The 16,202-nt window shown below is 51.8% G+C and overlaps 1 protein-coding gene across 2 annotated transcripts in view; it reads right to left on the minus strand.

The window, feature by feature from the left end:
* The window catches only part of PRRX1 (paired related homeobox 1), a 73,434-nt gene that overhangs the window by 3,879 nt on the left and 53,353 nt on the right, over positions 1-16,202 (minus strand). Inside the window, exons 2-4 of one of the 2 annotated variants that reach the window (XM_045983640.1) lie at positions 13,610-13,785; positions 9,398-9,579; positions 5,359-5,430 (exon numbers count right to left, since the gene is read on the minus strand). In XM_045983640.1, the coding sequence (XP_045839596.1) occupies positions 5,376-5,430; positions 9,398-9,579; positions 13,610-13,785 (413 nt within the window). In that variant the 3' untranslated portion in view covers positions 5,359-5,375. The remainder of the gene's footprint in view (positions 1-5,358; positions 5,431-9,397; positions 9,580-13,609; positions 13,786-16,202) is intronic. The other variant, XM_045983639.1, reaches the window with a different exon arrangement.

The following is a 16,202-nucleotide window of genomic DNA, read 5'->3' on the forward strand; positions in this document are numbered from 1 at the left end:
TTTTAGGTCAGTTATTTGGGAACTGTTTAAATCCCCTGGATGAACGAGCAAAGGCTCCGTCCAGGTTCAGGATTCCTGGCCTCAGAGATAACTGTTTCTCTTTTCCTTATTCCTGAGAAAAGCCTGGAGTTGTTTTTCATTGTCAGAGATGGTAATTAAGACCTAGGAAAGCAGCTGGACAGAAATGGGCATTTGGTGGTTTTCCGTGAATGGAATCCATGAATTTCTTTTAAAGGAAAAAGTAAGGGTCTCTCGGACTTGGAAGCAAATTATTCTTTACTGTCTGCTAAACAGTTAAAAGGGAACTCGTTCTAGTTAAATGAGAATGCTTCTAGTTGTTTCTAAGATTAGCAAAATCCCTTTCAACGGAGGCCTGGAATGAGATAGACTGTAAATGGGACGCCAGGAGCTCCAGGCTGACTGCACTCCGGGGCAGTCGACCAGCCACACGGGAGTTTGTGGTTCTGGGGATCAAGTGACAGACCAGAAAGAGAGAAAAGTAAAGCTGCTCTCCAAATAGACAGCCTGTGTCATGCGTCCCTGTTTGGGAGACTTACGGTCAAGACTCACAATAGCCTGTTTCAGCTCACTTACTAGCAGTTAACCCAGGAAAATTCAGTTAATGAAGTATAATTAGTCCCAGATCACTAGGTCTCTCCAGAAACACACAACCTTAATTTAAAATTCTTATAGCACTGGTGTGTGCGTGCGTGTGCGTGTGTGTGTGTGTGTCTTAAGGCAGAAAAAGGAAGACTCGGTAGTGTTCCAAAAGAATCCTACGTTCTTCCATTTCGTTTCTACCTGCTTTACTCTTACCCATATCCGGGAAGAAGCTCTCAACCGTCTCCTAGAGCGTCCTGTAATTTCGCTTTTAGCACTGACTTCGATGCCTCGCCTATAAGCTCGTGGATCAGACACCACATCTTATCCGGTTCACCGCTATATTCTCAGGTGAGGGTAACCTAACTGGTATCTGGCACATACCGACACTCGAGAAAGTAATGAATAGATAACTGATAATCATCTACTATGATTAAATGGATTCCTGCTCAGTGTCAATGATCTCGGTCTCCTGCTGTGAGTAATGATTTTTCTAAAATGTTTTACCAGGGGTACCTGAGGGGCTCAGTGGGTTAAAGCCTCTGCCTTCCGCTTAGATCATGATCTCAGGGTCCTGGCTCAGGCCATGATCCCAGGGTCCTCGGATGGAGCCCCATATCAGGCTCCCTGTTCAGAAGGGGGTCTGCTTCTCCCTCTCCCTCTGCCCCTCTCCCCGCTTGAGCTCTCTCTCTCACTCATGCATTCTCTCAAAAAAATAAATATAATCTTTTTTAAAAATTTAAATATAAAAATTTAAATATAATAAAAAAATAATCTTTTTAAAAAATTTACCAATATTTTTTTATCATTAGGAAGTAGTCCTTCGTATTACATTTGCTATCTTGATAGAATAAGCAAAATCAAAGGGACGGGACAAAGGCCAGGGCCGAGGACTACCTACTCTTGATCCATCAAAAATATCTTTAAAAAATGAACAAATATTAGTATAGATTAGTATATATCTAACAACAGACTATCACTTTGCCACTGTCTACCAACAGGGCAGAAAAAGTGTCCCCAGTTAAGATAGGTTTCAATTAGGAGTGAGGTAAATGATCAGAAACCCTGTTAAAATAGGACAAGTTTATTTCTTTGTTTTATTTTGCTTTTAGTAATACACCAAAATTTTTCATTTATTTTTGAAACCCATATAGTATTCTCATTTAGTTTCTACATGAATTACTTGCTTCCATTCAAGGCACTACCAGAAATGTATGCAAACCTGTAAATCCTGCATTCAAAAAATTGCTAGTATATACCAAAACCCAAGGTTTCAAGGAAATCAAAGATGTCAGTTATTAGGAAAAGAGACCACTGAGTTTGGGAAATGCTCCTGAGTTACAGATCATGAAATGAACCAGTCCACCTTTCTTAACCAGGTTTTTGCAAGAGAATTCAATGGTCCATAGTACCATTCAAAACACCTAAGAGAGGAGCTGAAGTGGTACATTATCTATGTTATTCATTAAACAGAATAAAATTGAAGGCTCCTGGAAACAGAAGGCTAAAATTTTATGAGAGAGCATAAAGAAAAAATTCTCTGACGGTGAATTGTGGATGGTCATGGAGTATCACTCTTTCAAGTATTGGACCTAATTCTCTTGGGGTTCTATTTTTCCTTTGAGGCTCTCGGCAAGCAAAGTCCTATTTAATAGAGACTTTCTCCTTTTTTTTTTTTTTTAAAGATTTTTATTTATTTATTTGACACACAGAGATCACAAGTAGGAAGAGAGGCAGGCAGAGAAGGGGGGGGAAGCAGGCTCCCCGCTGAGCAGAGAGCCCGATGCAGGGGTCGATCCCAGGACCCCAAGATCATGACCTGAGCCAAAGGCAGAGGCTTTAACCCACTGAGCCAACCAGGGGCCCTGATTTTCTTCTTTTTTGATGGTCAAAGATCTAGTCCTTTTTCCATAGTAGACAAAGGGGACTGGAACCTTGGGGGATTGTTTTTGTTTACTGAAGACATCATCGCTATTTTCTAGAAACATCTACTGTAGCTGTGACTTCAATATTATCTATTTTACAGACAATTTTTATATAGCTGCTTCATAGTTGACTAATTTCATCTGATATTCTAGTCTGAAGACTTCATATGGTAACACATCTCTTGGAAATACTGAGATTCCTTCTCTGATGCGGCCAGAAAGTAATCCATTTTCCATCTCAAAACCAAATCAGTGCAAATTAGAGTTATATATTGCGCAGGAAATTGGATTTTCACTGGGACACGTTCCCCTAAATGGAAGCCTGAGTTTCCAGAGTCAAGAAAGTACCCTAGTCCGATTGGACTGTGGTGCTGTTGTAAGGGTGTCACTGTACTCCTGACACCGTGCAGTGCTTTGTAGGTAGGCCTCGAGCTAGTGGGGCCTGAAGATGAAAACAGCAGCTGCTCCCAGGAATGAGTCTTGCAGTTTCCTAGGAGCATAACAAATGATAACATTTGCCCTTGATAAATGTTTAGGAAAGTTATAAATTTTCAAAAATGGATCCAACTTAGTCTAGCACATTGCACACCTCTGAGAAGTAGGAGACAAGAACAGAGCCCGTCTTGCTTCATCGGCAATTAACCAGGGTTTGGAATAGCGCCCGCACTAAAGAATTACAAGTCTGTGCTCCATCTGGTAGTTCGACATGGTTCTGGTTCCTCAGCTTGCACTGAAAGAGCCATGGAGGCTTGGAGCGGGCAGTCCGTTGGCACACCAGTGACAAGCAAGACGTGTGACAGGTCAGAGAAGACGGAATTGAAGAGTGGGTACTCTAGAGCCGCTTAGTCATGCTTTTAAAAAAGCATGAAAAGCAAGTTGGAGAGGACCCACTTCCCAAAGTGACAACAGACACAGAGAGCCTTGGCTGGCTGCCAATGTGAAAGACTGTTGTGACCACCTGTTTCCCACGCCACCAAAACTTATCAAGGTCTATGTTAGGCAGAGAGAGAGGATCTTGAAACATTTTATCCCAAGACGAAACCAAAGAGGGTTAATTAGCTATTTTGACCAATTTTATAGGACCGTTCAAAATGTGAAACGAGCACTCATTCCTACACAAGGCAACACTGGCCAGGATCAGGAAGTGAGACAGGGACTAAGTGATCCGTATCGATGACGCACGTGACAACGTCAAGAGCTTAGCAGCACCGAGAGATGCGGCCCACTGGTCCTGCCTTCTAAGAGCCACCTGCCCCCCTAACAGGACACGGACATGAGCTGAGCACAGGGACTGGGTTTATAGGATTTGGCGAAAGCATCTTTTCTCTCGAGTTTTGAAGAATGTCGGTTCTTTGTGTCTGTGACCGAGAAACCGCTTTGCCAAGTGAAGTGCACTGCGGAAGCAGAGATGAAACAGAAGTGCTTGGGGCCCATCCGTGGATTCAGCAGCTCTGCGCCGGGTCATGTACGGAGCTGACACATTTTAGCAAGCTTGAGATCTTTCCATCTCCTTGTTTGGAGATTCTTAACAGATGGTGATCAGCCACAGATGGCAGAATGCTAACCACGGCGGGGTTCGGATCCGTTTGCACTGGGGACAAATCATTTTGGATCACTTCAACCTACCCCGAAAGGTTGTCGGGAGGAGGAGCGTGTTCAGATCACTGCCAAACACCAAGGAAGCATGGAAAATTCTATATACGGTATGACTCTAAACCAGGAGACTTACGGGCACCTGCCCCTCTGCTTTTTGAAACGCCCCACAAATCACCACACCCTTGAGGAGCGCTTGGGGGACAACAGCGCCTACCTCCGTTTTCAACGCAACTTCGTTTTCTCTTTGGCCTTCTCGGACAGATGATAAGCTGTCGAAAATTTCCCCCCAAAGACAAATCTGTCAGCCCGAGAAGCCTGGGTGTCATCCTGAGACCCTAAGGTTTCACCAGCTTGGGTTTTTCCAAAGGCGGTGGAGCGCGAGGCCGCTGTGGCGCTGCGATGCTGGCGGTCCGAGGCCGGCCTCTGGCTGGGGCTCTTGCAGGGCGAGAACCAGGTGTACCCGCTTTATCTAGGCCAACGCCATACCCACTCTCCTGTGGACGGTTACTTTTAAAGAGAGACCCCATAAATCCTTCTGGAGGTGATCCTTTGTGATTTAAATAAGCAATTCTGAAATTCAGAATCTGATTTTTGGCGTTCGCCTTCGGCGTGTGCTGTTTGCTCACGATCCTTCTGCCGTATCTAACTTCCCCTCCTAGGAACGTTTTACACACGGGCCTGCATCTCTCTCTCATCTCGAGAACTTTCGTGTCTCTTCTTTCACATGTGGGTCCGCTACTGGGACTCGGACGCCCTGGGAGGGGTGGAGAAGGGAAGCGCCGCTCGCTCGGCCTTAGATGCAAGGCTGCGTGAGAGCCTGCCGACCCGACAGCCTGGGGAGCGGCCGGAGCCAGGACAAGAACGCGGTTCTTCCGACCCCTGCCCCATATCCTATAGTCCCCTGCTCCTAGGGTCGTAGCCTCAGCACCACGGGGAAGCAGGTTAGAGACGCAGCCGAGTCCTGCTCCAGACATACAGAATGCATCTGCATTGCAACCTGATCCCAGGCAACTCACAAGCTTGGTAATCTCGGAGGCCTGCTCTCGGCTATGTGACTCCCCTTACCTTCGAGGACACATACGCCTGTGGCCCTGCTTCCCCATCGTACCCCCACTTGAGGACCTCCCTGGTGGCTGGTGGAGTTGATAAAAACTGCAAGACCCGCTTTCTCAAACCACTTCGTCCCCGCTTAAACCCTACCCCCGGCAGCCACCCTCGTCCCCCTCTGACAAGTTACCTTTTCAGTGTCTTCCGTTAGAATCCGTTATGAAGCCCCTCGTGTAAACAACATCTTGGGAGGGACGAGGATCTATTTTTGAAAGCGTGAAAGGGAGAAATGAGCCAAATGCGTTCAGTGGATGTCAGGCAGCACCGTGACCACGATCAAAGGGGGAAGGAGGAGAAGGACGGGGAGGGGAGCGGTGGACAGGGACAGCTGGCCGCTCTCTCGCCTGTCACTAGTTCTCTTTGAAGCCCAGTCCCCCCTCTGGAACCGGCACTGATGATCCAGGCCATTCTCCAGCTCCCATAGGAAAGGCTGTCTCTGGGGAGAAGCTTCTCGACTACCTCATCTAGAAAAACAGGTCAAAGTCTAGGATCTGGTTGGTCGCTGCTCCCCAGGAGGTAAAGCCACCACGGGATTTGTTGGACTTAATACCTCTGGTGCCGTGTGCACCCTCCTTTGCCCACGGCAAACAGTTCTGATCTAAGCAGTGGGCACATGTGCCAAAAACCAGCCCCCCCCCCACCCCACAGGCAATGGGTAGATGAAGCCAACACCTGCCAGGACAGCAGTGTCTGTGTGGGAGAAGGCTTTGCTCCTCCTGGTGGTTCAGTTGCCTGCCTGACGTCATGACCCGTAACATGCTCAAGGGAACGGACGGGGCCATGCTGTGCTATAAATAGGGGGAACCCTATGTCCCCGGTGACGCCGGTTGTTCTGGTGTCATTATTAATAGCACTCCCCTTTCACTTTCCGAAGTGTCCCAGCTTGGACGATAAATTATACAGCCACCACGCTGGATATAAAAGACACCCAGAAAAAAATGTCTTGGCTCTGTCCCATCCCATGATTCTGACCACATGCAAACGATTGCTTTGAGTCTTGGTTCCCTCCCCTCCTCTTCCAGGGGAGAGCTGTGGAAGCCAGCGAGCCATCCTTTCTGGCAAAACTGCTCACTCTGCCTGGGTCGCATGACCAAGCCACATCAATCCTTCCAAGGGGATGCTCACACACCCCCGAAGGCGGCTCTCAGTTGCAGGCATGCAACCCTGATCTGAGATAGACACTGAATCAAAGGGCATGTTTCCAGTTTCCCGGTCTTCCTCGTTTTCCTACATTCAGTGTAATGGAAGCCCGAATCTGAATGAGAACATGGTGATGTGGCCTAGTATGCTGGACAGACACAGGCACCACGAGCACCGGGTCTCATTCTGCTGGCTGAAGGCTTACACTTGGGCAAGTGTTCAGTTTCTTCTTTGGAACCACAGCAAGGACGGAGCTAGCACACAGGAGCGTTCCAAGGATTAACCAAAAGAAATGCCTTTTAATGAATGTCACATATGAGATAACTAACTTGACATAAATGTACCAACAGAAACAGCCAGTTAATTTGTTCATAACACAAAAGGTCTCTCATTTCCTTTGCTTTTCAACACTTGTTTCTCTTTTATGTTTCCTAAACAAGACACATTTCCTACCAAGCTTCAAATTGTGAAACCATAACGTATTTTGGTCCTAAACAGAGCAGAAAAATTTCCGAGGAACAGAATAGCTTTGCCACTTTTAGAAATTAACCAAAATATAAACACTTCAGTCAACATTGGGTCAAAAACATTGATATTGATTAAATTAGTGTTTTGAACCATCATTCTTCTACTTCTATCTGGAGATTAATTTATTCTTCATACAGAATATGAACAATCAGATTCTATGTGATTTTTAATTTTTTTTTACAAACTCTGTATCTAAGAGAAAAAATTATATAAAAGTATACCATGAAATGAGTCAAAAGCACTAGCTTATATGATTTTTAAATGAAAACAGCAGAATACAAGATATGTACACTAAGGCTACACTATATAAAATACTGAACTCTAATTGCAAAAATAGACTAGTTATATCAAGATGGTGGCATTATGAATGTTTCTTAAAAAATGTATCTAGTATTTCTACATAAATCTTTCAAAATAAAATAGAACACTTCCCCAAAAGGCACACACAAACTGCATGTTAGTAATTTCAGCATGATGCCCACATACCACACATGGATGATGCAGGCACTGGGCCTTGACCTCCACTTCGGGGCGGGCACTCTGATCCAGTACTAATCCAGGGAGGATCTCAGCCCCCCGTACACACTGTAGCGCCCTCAGACTCTCTCTCGGACTGGGAAGGACTACATACATGGCAGCCATCTGGACGGCTTAGAGCTGGGGTGAAAAGTTCCTAACTGGGACCCAGGCAGGAAAAGGAGCAAGACTTCCTGGTCAGGACCAAGTTCAAACCAGAGACCTTGAAACATTAAGTTTTGAACCACATCCATTCCCCAGGCCATTGAATGAGTCTGTGAGCTATAGCAATATTTATCAGAGAAACAAAGCAGTCTTGTACTTATTTAAAATATTAAAAGATATGTGATTTCAAAATGGTCTTCAAAATGTGTTTTTAGTAAGTTCTCCGATGGGAAAAGAGTCTAAATTTTAAATCGGCATAGAGATAGGACTAATCTTTTGAAATCAGCAAGGCTTACTATATCTGAGAGCTGGAGAAATTTCCAGTTTCCCAGGTATGGGGTCTCTAAGTGCTAAAACCAACATAATTCAGGCTAATTGCCCAATGGGGGATTAAAAAAAAAATCCAAATACAATTGTGGCATTTCTTTCAAGGAATTGATTTGGAACAGAAAGAACATTGAGGTGAGGCCTTACGCTTTGATTAAAACCATCAATTTTGAAAAGTATTTACATTTCACGAATGTGGCTTTTCACTTAGGAGTCGAACCTTAGCTGGGGGATAATCTCCTATAATTAGTTGAAGACCTCTCTTTAAAGCGTTGATTAACCTTCACAATAAAAAGGCAAATAAAAACATAATAAATGAATTTGTGAATACTTTTCCACTGCAGCTGGCCAGCGAGAACACGCAGCCTTGACCCTGTGTCTAAGAGTACTCAGGGTTAGTTTCAAAGAAAGGCACTTAAGAACAATAACGATGCTTAGGTTCAACTTCTCTTGGGCTAAATTAATCTGTGTTATGTGAACAGCATAATAAATGGAAGTTAAGAGCCTCTCCAAGAAATTGAAATAGTATTCTGTTACTTCTTGAAAAATTTTCCCCTTTTAATATAAAAGTTTAGTGTGAATCACACATTGTTTTTATCTTTTAAACACCCCACACGGACAAACTGGCCCCCAAAGCACTCCAGAGAAGTGAGAATTTGCAATAGAACAGGAAGGTATTTTGGATCATAAGACATCCCCACCTGCTAACAAGGGACTGTGGCCATGAGCGCTGTCAGGATGGTTGTGGATGTCCCTCCTTCCCTCTCTGGCTCTGTCTCTCTCGTTCCTTTCTCCCTTCCTTTTCATTTCCTTCCTTCTTGTCTTTTTTTTTTTTTTTTTTAAAGATTTTATTTATTTATTTGACAGATAGAGATCACAAGTAGGGAGAGAGGCAGGCAGAGAGAGAGAGAGAGGAGGAAGCAGGCTCCCTGCCAAGCAGAGAGCCTGATGCGGGGCTCGATCCCAGGACACTGGGATCATGACCTGAGCTGAAGGCAGAGGCTTTAACCCACTGAGCCACCCAGGCGCCCCCCTTCTTGTCTTTTAATTCAAAATCAGTGTTACCATAACATTCACCTTTGAGCCTGCACTTGGAGCCTTAAGAGTTAAATTTCTCCTTCAGCCTAATGAAACACATCTATCTTACATTTGGAAGTGGAGTCAAGTTTTGTTCCTCACTGGTTGCAAGAGGGACTCTGGGCATATCTTAGTGACCTTTTCTTTTAGATTCTTCCCCATCTTTGAAACCTTTGCAAGAGTTCCTGAGTCCAAGAGGAGATGGCTGATGGCCCGTCCCTCTCTCTTCTGCCCCAAACCCTGCTCCTGGGGCAACTAGTAATCTCCCGTGAAAATCTGGGGGTGTCAGCAAGTTGAATGTCTCTGAGGAGGTTAACCCAGTAAGAAATGTCGGCCGGCCGCACCAGCAGCTCTGCGCGTGGCCGGCCGCGAGACACGTGTGGAAGTGGAGCAAGGGAGGCGGGCCCGCCAGTCACCTGTACGGAGAGGCCGTCCCCCAGGAGAGATAGTCGGTGGGTCGCGGAGCAGGACGAGGTACGATGGGCTGCTCCACAGCAGTCACGTCCCCTGAGTAGGATTTGAGGAGCGAAGCGTTTTTGTTGGCCAGCATGGCTCTCTCGTTCCTGCGGAATTTGGCTCTTCGGTTCTGAAACCACACCTGGAAGAGAGTCAGGCACGGGGGGGAGGGGGAAACAAGAAGAGGTTACACGAATCACGTAATGTCCTGGCCAAGGTTACCCTATAACGCCTCCCCACGGAAGAGACGGGTCAGGTACAGCCTTCTTCCCGGAGCGATGCGAAGACGCCGCAGTCCTTGCCTGGCGGGCCACGTGAGCTCACTGCCCTAGTATCGGCGATGATCACGACAGGCCCCTCGGGGCCTCCATCACCACCCCCCGAAGGAGATCCAAGACCAACCCACAAGGCAGCAAAATGTGGTCTATAACCCTTGTTGCTTTGTAATCAAGGAAAAGAGAAAAACCTCATTAGACTTCTGCCATGGAGACTGGCTTTTTTAGAAGTCTTTTTCAAAATTCTCCAAAATGTGCAAATATCATCTGCTTTTGAAATGCATTATTGGACATTTAAAGAAAGTTCTCCGTGTCCAGATCCACTGGCGCCTGCGGCAAGAGTTTGCGAAGCAAGTGGTGTACTGGGGCCGTGCAAAGAGCTCCAGGGGCAGGAAGTTACAGCGGGGAGGACCCGCCCCCGCTCACAGCACACCTCTCATTTATCAAGAGCTGCTATGGCTGGAAACTTCCGGAAGCACACTGCATTCGTTCCTTCTACTGGTGGTGCTCATTCCATATACTGGGTTTTAGTTTTTCTATTTCAGAGTCGAGGAAACAGGTTCGATCAGAGTAAGTCACTTGTTGGCGTTCACTGGATCAGAAGCGCCTGCGTGCCTGGGCTCGAGGACATCTGGCTCATGACCACACCAGTCGTCCAGAGAGCCATGGAACCGTATGCAATCGTTCACTCATTCAAGAAAGCTTTATGGGGTCCCTGCCGTGTTCCAGAGTCTGTGCTAATTGCCAGGAGTAGGGAGATGAGGCTTATTTTCTGCTCATAAGCAGCTCCCAGTCTCGTAAAAGAAGACAGACACGTACATTTGACAAACTGCAAAACACATCTTTTAGGTACAATTAACGGGAAACGCTGGACGAGGCCTGGGAAAAAGCCAGTCTGGTGTGGAGTGGGACAGCCGCACGGCTCCTGGGAGCAATGTTGGTGTAAAACACCACACGGCTGGTGCCCCGTGGGTCGTGCGTGTGGAAGGGCCGGGCAGAAATCAGAGAAGGTGACTCTGGCGCTCGCTTTCTGGCTCCGCACGCGCCCTGCTCTTTTGTTGCTCACGTGTCCTTGGCGTTACTATTACCTTGATCGTCCTAAATGCAAATGCAATGTGCTTTCTATCATCCGCTGGCTCTCCATCGCTCACCGAATAGAACCAGAACTTCTTACCATAGAACAGAGTCTGCTCGGGAATGAGCTCCTGGTCCGTATCCCAGCCACATCCTGCCTCACATGGGCCTCATGCATGGACCCTCCGTCATTCCAGCTCCCGCCCTGGGCTCGGGACTACTGGACGTGTTCAGTTGTTCCCTCCTCTGTATATTCACTCTGAAGGCTCCCTCTGCCTATGACAGTCCCCCCCTCCATCTAGGCATCCAACGACTTGCTTTTCAAGATTTGACTTTAATTAATCACCTTCTTGTGAAGAATCGTAGTGGAAAGTCTAATGGAGTTGGACCAAAATACCGGCCCCACTGCTTGAAAATGCTGCCATCAGCGCCTCTGATCCTGCGCCTCCGAACCGCACAGAGATGCTAATACTCACGGGGCTGTCATGGGAGTTGGCACAGAATGGGTGCTTCATTGAAGTGTATTTTTACCCCTTTTCCCTGGGCAGATTTGTTCGTCCCTTCCTCTGGTCTATCACGAATTCTGGTGTATTCCTTGAGTGGAGGAATCATCTCCTACGTCAGAACAGGGTGGCGTTCTATCTTCGTCTGTCTTCTCTGTCTCCCACCGACAACACCCTGGAGGAGAGGGCCAGGGTCTCACTCATCCCCAACAAAGTGAAACACTTCCAAGAGTATAATAGGTGCTTGAGAAATGTTCGAGGGGGAGAAAAAGAAGAGGAAAAAGAGGGAAAAAAATGAATTTTTGCAAAAGTGGTAAGATATGGCTTCCATCCCAGAGGATTCACAGACTCATGGGGAACTTGGCCCACATAGGACTCAACCGAACGGTGTCATGTTGGGATGAATGCGAAAGGGAGGCCAAGGTCAGAAGGCAGCGGTGGGGACTGGGGAAGGAGACTTCCCAGAGGAGCAGCAACGTGGCGGGGGGAAAGGTCTGTCCCTCACATCCGAAATGTCCGCAGCCCCCAGGGGGATCAGAACAGAGTGGGGTGAGAAAGGAGGAAGAGAAAATCGTTTCAGCGTCTAAGAAAGCATTTGTTCGTCGCTGTAAGGGGGCCAAGACCGGCTCACGAACCGCTCTTCGCGTTGAAGAAAGGAAGACGCTGAGCGGCCTGTCCGGGCGCCCTTCTGTGCCGGCCGAAGCAGCGCTTCCAGGTGCTGCGGGGTAAAAGGACTCACGCCACGCGGCAGGCCGAGGCCCGGGCCCAGAAGATGGGGTGACGGGAGAGGAAGGCAGTTGGGCGGGAAACGCAGCGCGGTTTGCAGCGCTGGGTCAGCTGCGTGGGGAAGAGGACGTGGGCAGGCAAAGCCTGGGGTTGCGCTTGGGCGGCAGAACGGAGACCACACAACGGCGCGTCGGCCCTGCAGATCCCCGGTCCCTCTCCCCGAGCGGGGGACCGCCGGGCAGTGCTGGGGGCCTCACGCCCGCGCGGGCCGGGCTCTGGCCCATCCTCCCGTCGCTGACCTCCTCCCGGGAGGCCCTTCGAGGTCGGTCGCCGCTTCCCTCCGGGGCGGCTGTGGCCAACGTTCTCCGCGGGCTGAAGGGCCCTCCGGGGGCCTCTCCATCGCCTCAAGGGTCCCTCGAGGTATAGGGCGCCTCCGCGCTCTGGGGGTCTCGCCCCAGCCCTGTCGATGGCGCGATGTGTCACACGCAGAAAGAAATCCTCAAGCCCCGACTGAGCACACACACCAACGACCTTTCCTCGAGCGGACAGGACGGGGGGCCGGACCCGCGCCCGCTCCCGAGGACACAGCGGTCCTCACCGGCAGCAGCGACAGCGACAGCGACGCCGCAGGAGCGCTCGGCCGCGAGCTGCCGCCTCACTCGACGCGTCCTGCGGGGCTGGAAAGCATGAACCGTGTCTGTCTGCGTTCAGGTCCCAGCCGAGCCGCTCGCGGGCTGTGCGACACGGGGAAGCACTCGGAACTCTGTGCCTCCGTTTCCACACCGGCAGGGTGAGGGCACCCGCCGCCTCCCTGAACCGGCCGGACGAGCGATCCGACCCGTTCGCGTAAAGGGCGTCGAACCGCACTTGGGCAGAGGGTTCCCGAGGGGCCGGTGGCGAGGCGGTCGTGTGTCTCCACGAGCGCGGCCGCGCCGTCGCCCACGTCCGCAGGGCCGAGTCGAGCTGCCGCCGCGGGAGTGTCGGGAGGACGTGCCGCTGCCTGCCCCGGCCCGGCCCGGCCCCTTCCCAGAGACACGGAGTCGCCCCCAAACAGGCTCCCGGGGCAGCCCCTGGTGCGCTCGCGTCGCGCCCAGCAGGGCGCACAGCCCCGCGTCTGCCTCCCAAGCCTCCTGCAGGTCTGGACACGCCCGAACGCAGCAGGAGGAGATGTGGCGCGGGGACATCTCCGCGGCCACCTCACGCTCAGACCGGACGCGGGGGGGGGGGGGTGATGGGGCTGGGGGGGGGGGGGTCAGACTCTGGGAAAACAGCGCCGGCCGCGGGATCCGCAGGGCCGCCAGCCGTGGGGGAGCCCCGCAGCCGGGCAGGGTCCACCCGCCCAAGGGCCCGCAGCCAATTTCTAAAAATACTGCGCGGGGGCGCCCGGGTGGCCCAGTCGGCCGGGCGTCGGCCTTCCGCTCGGGCCACGGTCCCGGGGCCCCGGGGTCGAGTCCCACGTGGGGCCCCGCTTGTGCCCGGGCTCTCACAGATCAACGACTAACGCCTTAGCACACAAGAAACGTCCGATGCTGCCCTCGGGGCCCCTGCGGAGCGGCCGCAGCCGCCGTGGAAGCGCGCGCGGGCGGCGCGGTACCTGCACTCGGGCCTCGGTGAGGTTCACGCGGCGCGCCAGGTCCTCGCGCACGAAGGCGTCGGGGTAGTGCGTGCGCTCGAACACGCGCTCCAGCGCCTGCAGCTGGCTGCTGTTGAACGTCGTGCGGTTCCGGCGCTGCTTCCGCTTCTTCTTCTCCTCCGAGTTCAGCTGCTCGTCTGCGGCGGAAGAAACCCAGGCTGAGGCGCTAAGGTCATGGCGGGGTCCCCGTCACCCCCTCCCGAGTGTGGACCGGGAGAGGCCGCGCCCCGCGCCCCCTCCTTCCTGCACGGTTGGAGCCCAACGTCCCTCCCGCCCTGCGGACGGGCGCGGCGGCCCCTGAGCTCAGCCCCGAAGAGCCCGGCAGCCCCGACGTCCGCGCCGCCTCCTAACCCGGGACCAGCCCGGACCGACGGGGGCGCCTCACTGCTGCCCCGTTCTCGGGGCTTCTGCGGAGATGCCGGAGAGAACGTGGCCGGGGGCCTTAGTTGTCTTAGGACCTTCAGTGCAGTTTCCCACCAAGGAAACCAGCAGCTCTCCGGTTGCTCCTCGTCAACGTACCCACAAACACACGAGCGCAGAGGGGCGCCGGGGTGGCGCAGTGGTCAAGCCTCGCCTTCGGCTCAGGTCATGATCTCAGGGTGCTGGGATCGAGCCCCGCATCGGGCTCTCTGCTCCGCGGGGAGCCTGCTTCCCTTCTCCCACCAGGCCTGCCTCTCTGCCCGCTTGTGATCTCTGTCTCCCTCTCTCTGTCAAATAAATAAAATCTTAAAAAACAAACCAAAAACCCCACGAACGCAGACCGAGTCAAACCGGTGAGAAGGATTCCCGCTTCCCCACGCGTTCTGCAGGGGACACCGATCACGCCTAACTCACGTGCTCCAGGCTCCGGGCTCCGCTAAGGGCAGCGGCCGAAGCCTCGGCCCGGATCAGGGAGGCGCCCCCACACCGGCCCCCGAGCCAGCACGGGCCTGGGGCTCGCCCGATGAGAAGCCGGCACGGGAGCGGACGGCGCGATCTCTGGAACAGCCCCACCCAGGGCCCTCGGGGGATCGTGACCCCGAGTTTTCACCTGTTTGCCTGTCGGTTCCCCCAAAGACACCTCGGCAAGCGGCTCACCCAGCCCGCGCTTGGGGTGAGAGGGTGGCGGGTGGGGCCCCGCGCCGAGCGGCACCGACAGGAACGAGGAGGCGGGAAGCTGGGCCAACACCAGCGGCCCCGCCGCCACCCGCGAGCCGTCCCCAGAGGCCGGGCCACCTGCCGAGGCCACGCCGCGCCCAGAGATGTCCAGCGCAGGGGTGCGGGCTCAGACACGTGCTCGGCCGGAGGAGCTGGACTTACACTCCCACGACCCTCCCCGCGGCCTCTCAGCCCCGCAGGAGACAGACGGCCGGGCGCGGGGACAGACGGAGGGAAGAGCTCGGCCGGGCTCCGCACGCTGGAGAGAGGAGCTCCTGGCCCTTCCCCCAGCACGCGACTCTCCTGATCCTCTGGCCAGAGACACACAACACACAAAAGAAAGCACGCGCTCAGTCGCTGAAGCGTCGACTCCTGATCTCAGCTCAGGTCTTGATCTCAGGGACATGAGTTCAAGCCCTGCACTGGGCTCCCAGGGACCCGGAAATTTACTTACAAAATAAATGAGTAAAAGCAACTGGCGCGAATCCAGATCCTCAGAGAAGTGGCGGCTGCCTGAGCTGTAATATTATCCTTGTCACAAACTGAGGGCACGATCTACATTTGGGTGTGGACTCGAAGTGTGGCTCCTATCCAGGAGCCCCAGCAGGGACCCCTCAGTGCCTGACAAGTGGTTTTGCTCAGAGACCCCTGCTCCCCGGGGGCTGAACAGCGACCGCAGGTTTCCTCGGGATGTTTCAAGCACCCGGAGAGAGCAGGTGCTTGTTGAATGTGAAATGTCCTTGTCTTTTCGGGTTTCTGCTGAAAACCCCGTATAATCCCAATTCCACTCCCCCGGCTAAGAAGGACTGACATTCTGTTTTAGGGTCGTGTTCACAGTCGACCACCTCCCTGGCTTTGTTCCCTTTGTGGTCTCTCCACTAGGAGCCTTGCGTCAAAGAAGCTGCTGTGACATTTTCAGTAAGAATGTCATTTCCGCAGCATCCCGACACGGGAGCCAGTTGAACTAGCGCGATTTCGGGGACCGATCGAGGCCTGGAACATTCCAGCCCCCAGCCTCACTGTACCACTGCTCACGATCAGCAGAACCAGCCACAGTCATCCACACTAGAACAAAGCCTGGGGTCAGACAGCACTCAGCAGGGGCCTTACCTCTGTGTTCTCCTTCGTATTTAAATATTTGGAGGCTTTCCTGTGGTTTCCATTCTCTTTCCCCAGTCTTCCTGTCTACGGCTTTATCTGTCTTGTACTTCTCTCTAGGTCATCCGGGCCTTTTTGACAACAGCACAAGGTGCATTTCGTGCTCCTCTCAAACAGGGCTCTGGAAAAAATCTGCAGATTCCATCCTGCCCAGGACTGAGACCGATCAGACAGACCCTGGACGATTACGTCTATTCACATGAAGGAAACCCCTTATTAAGCCAATACTGCACTTTGTTTCCCCCAAAGAGAAGTCTTT

This window comes from Meles meles, chromosome 17 (assembly GCF_922984935.1).
Source record: "Meles meles chromosome 17, mMelMel3.1 paternal haplotype, whole genome shotgun sequence".
Taxonomy (NCBI): domain Eukaryota; kingdom Metazoa; phylum Chordata; class Mammalia; order Carnivora; family Mustelidae; genus Meles; species Meles meles.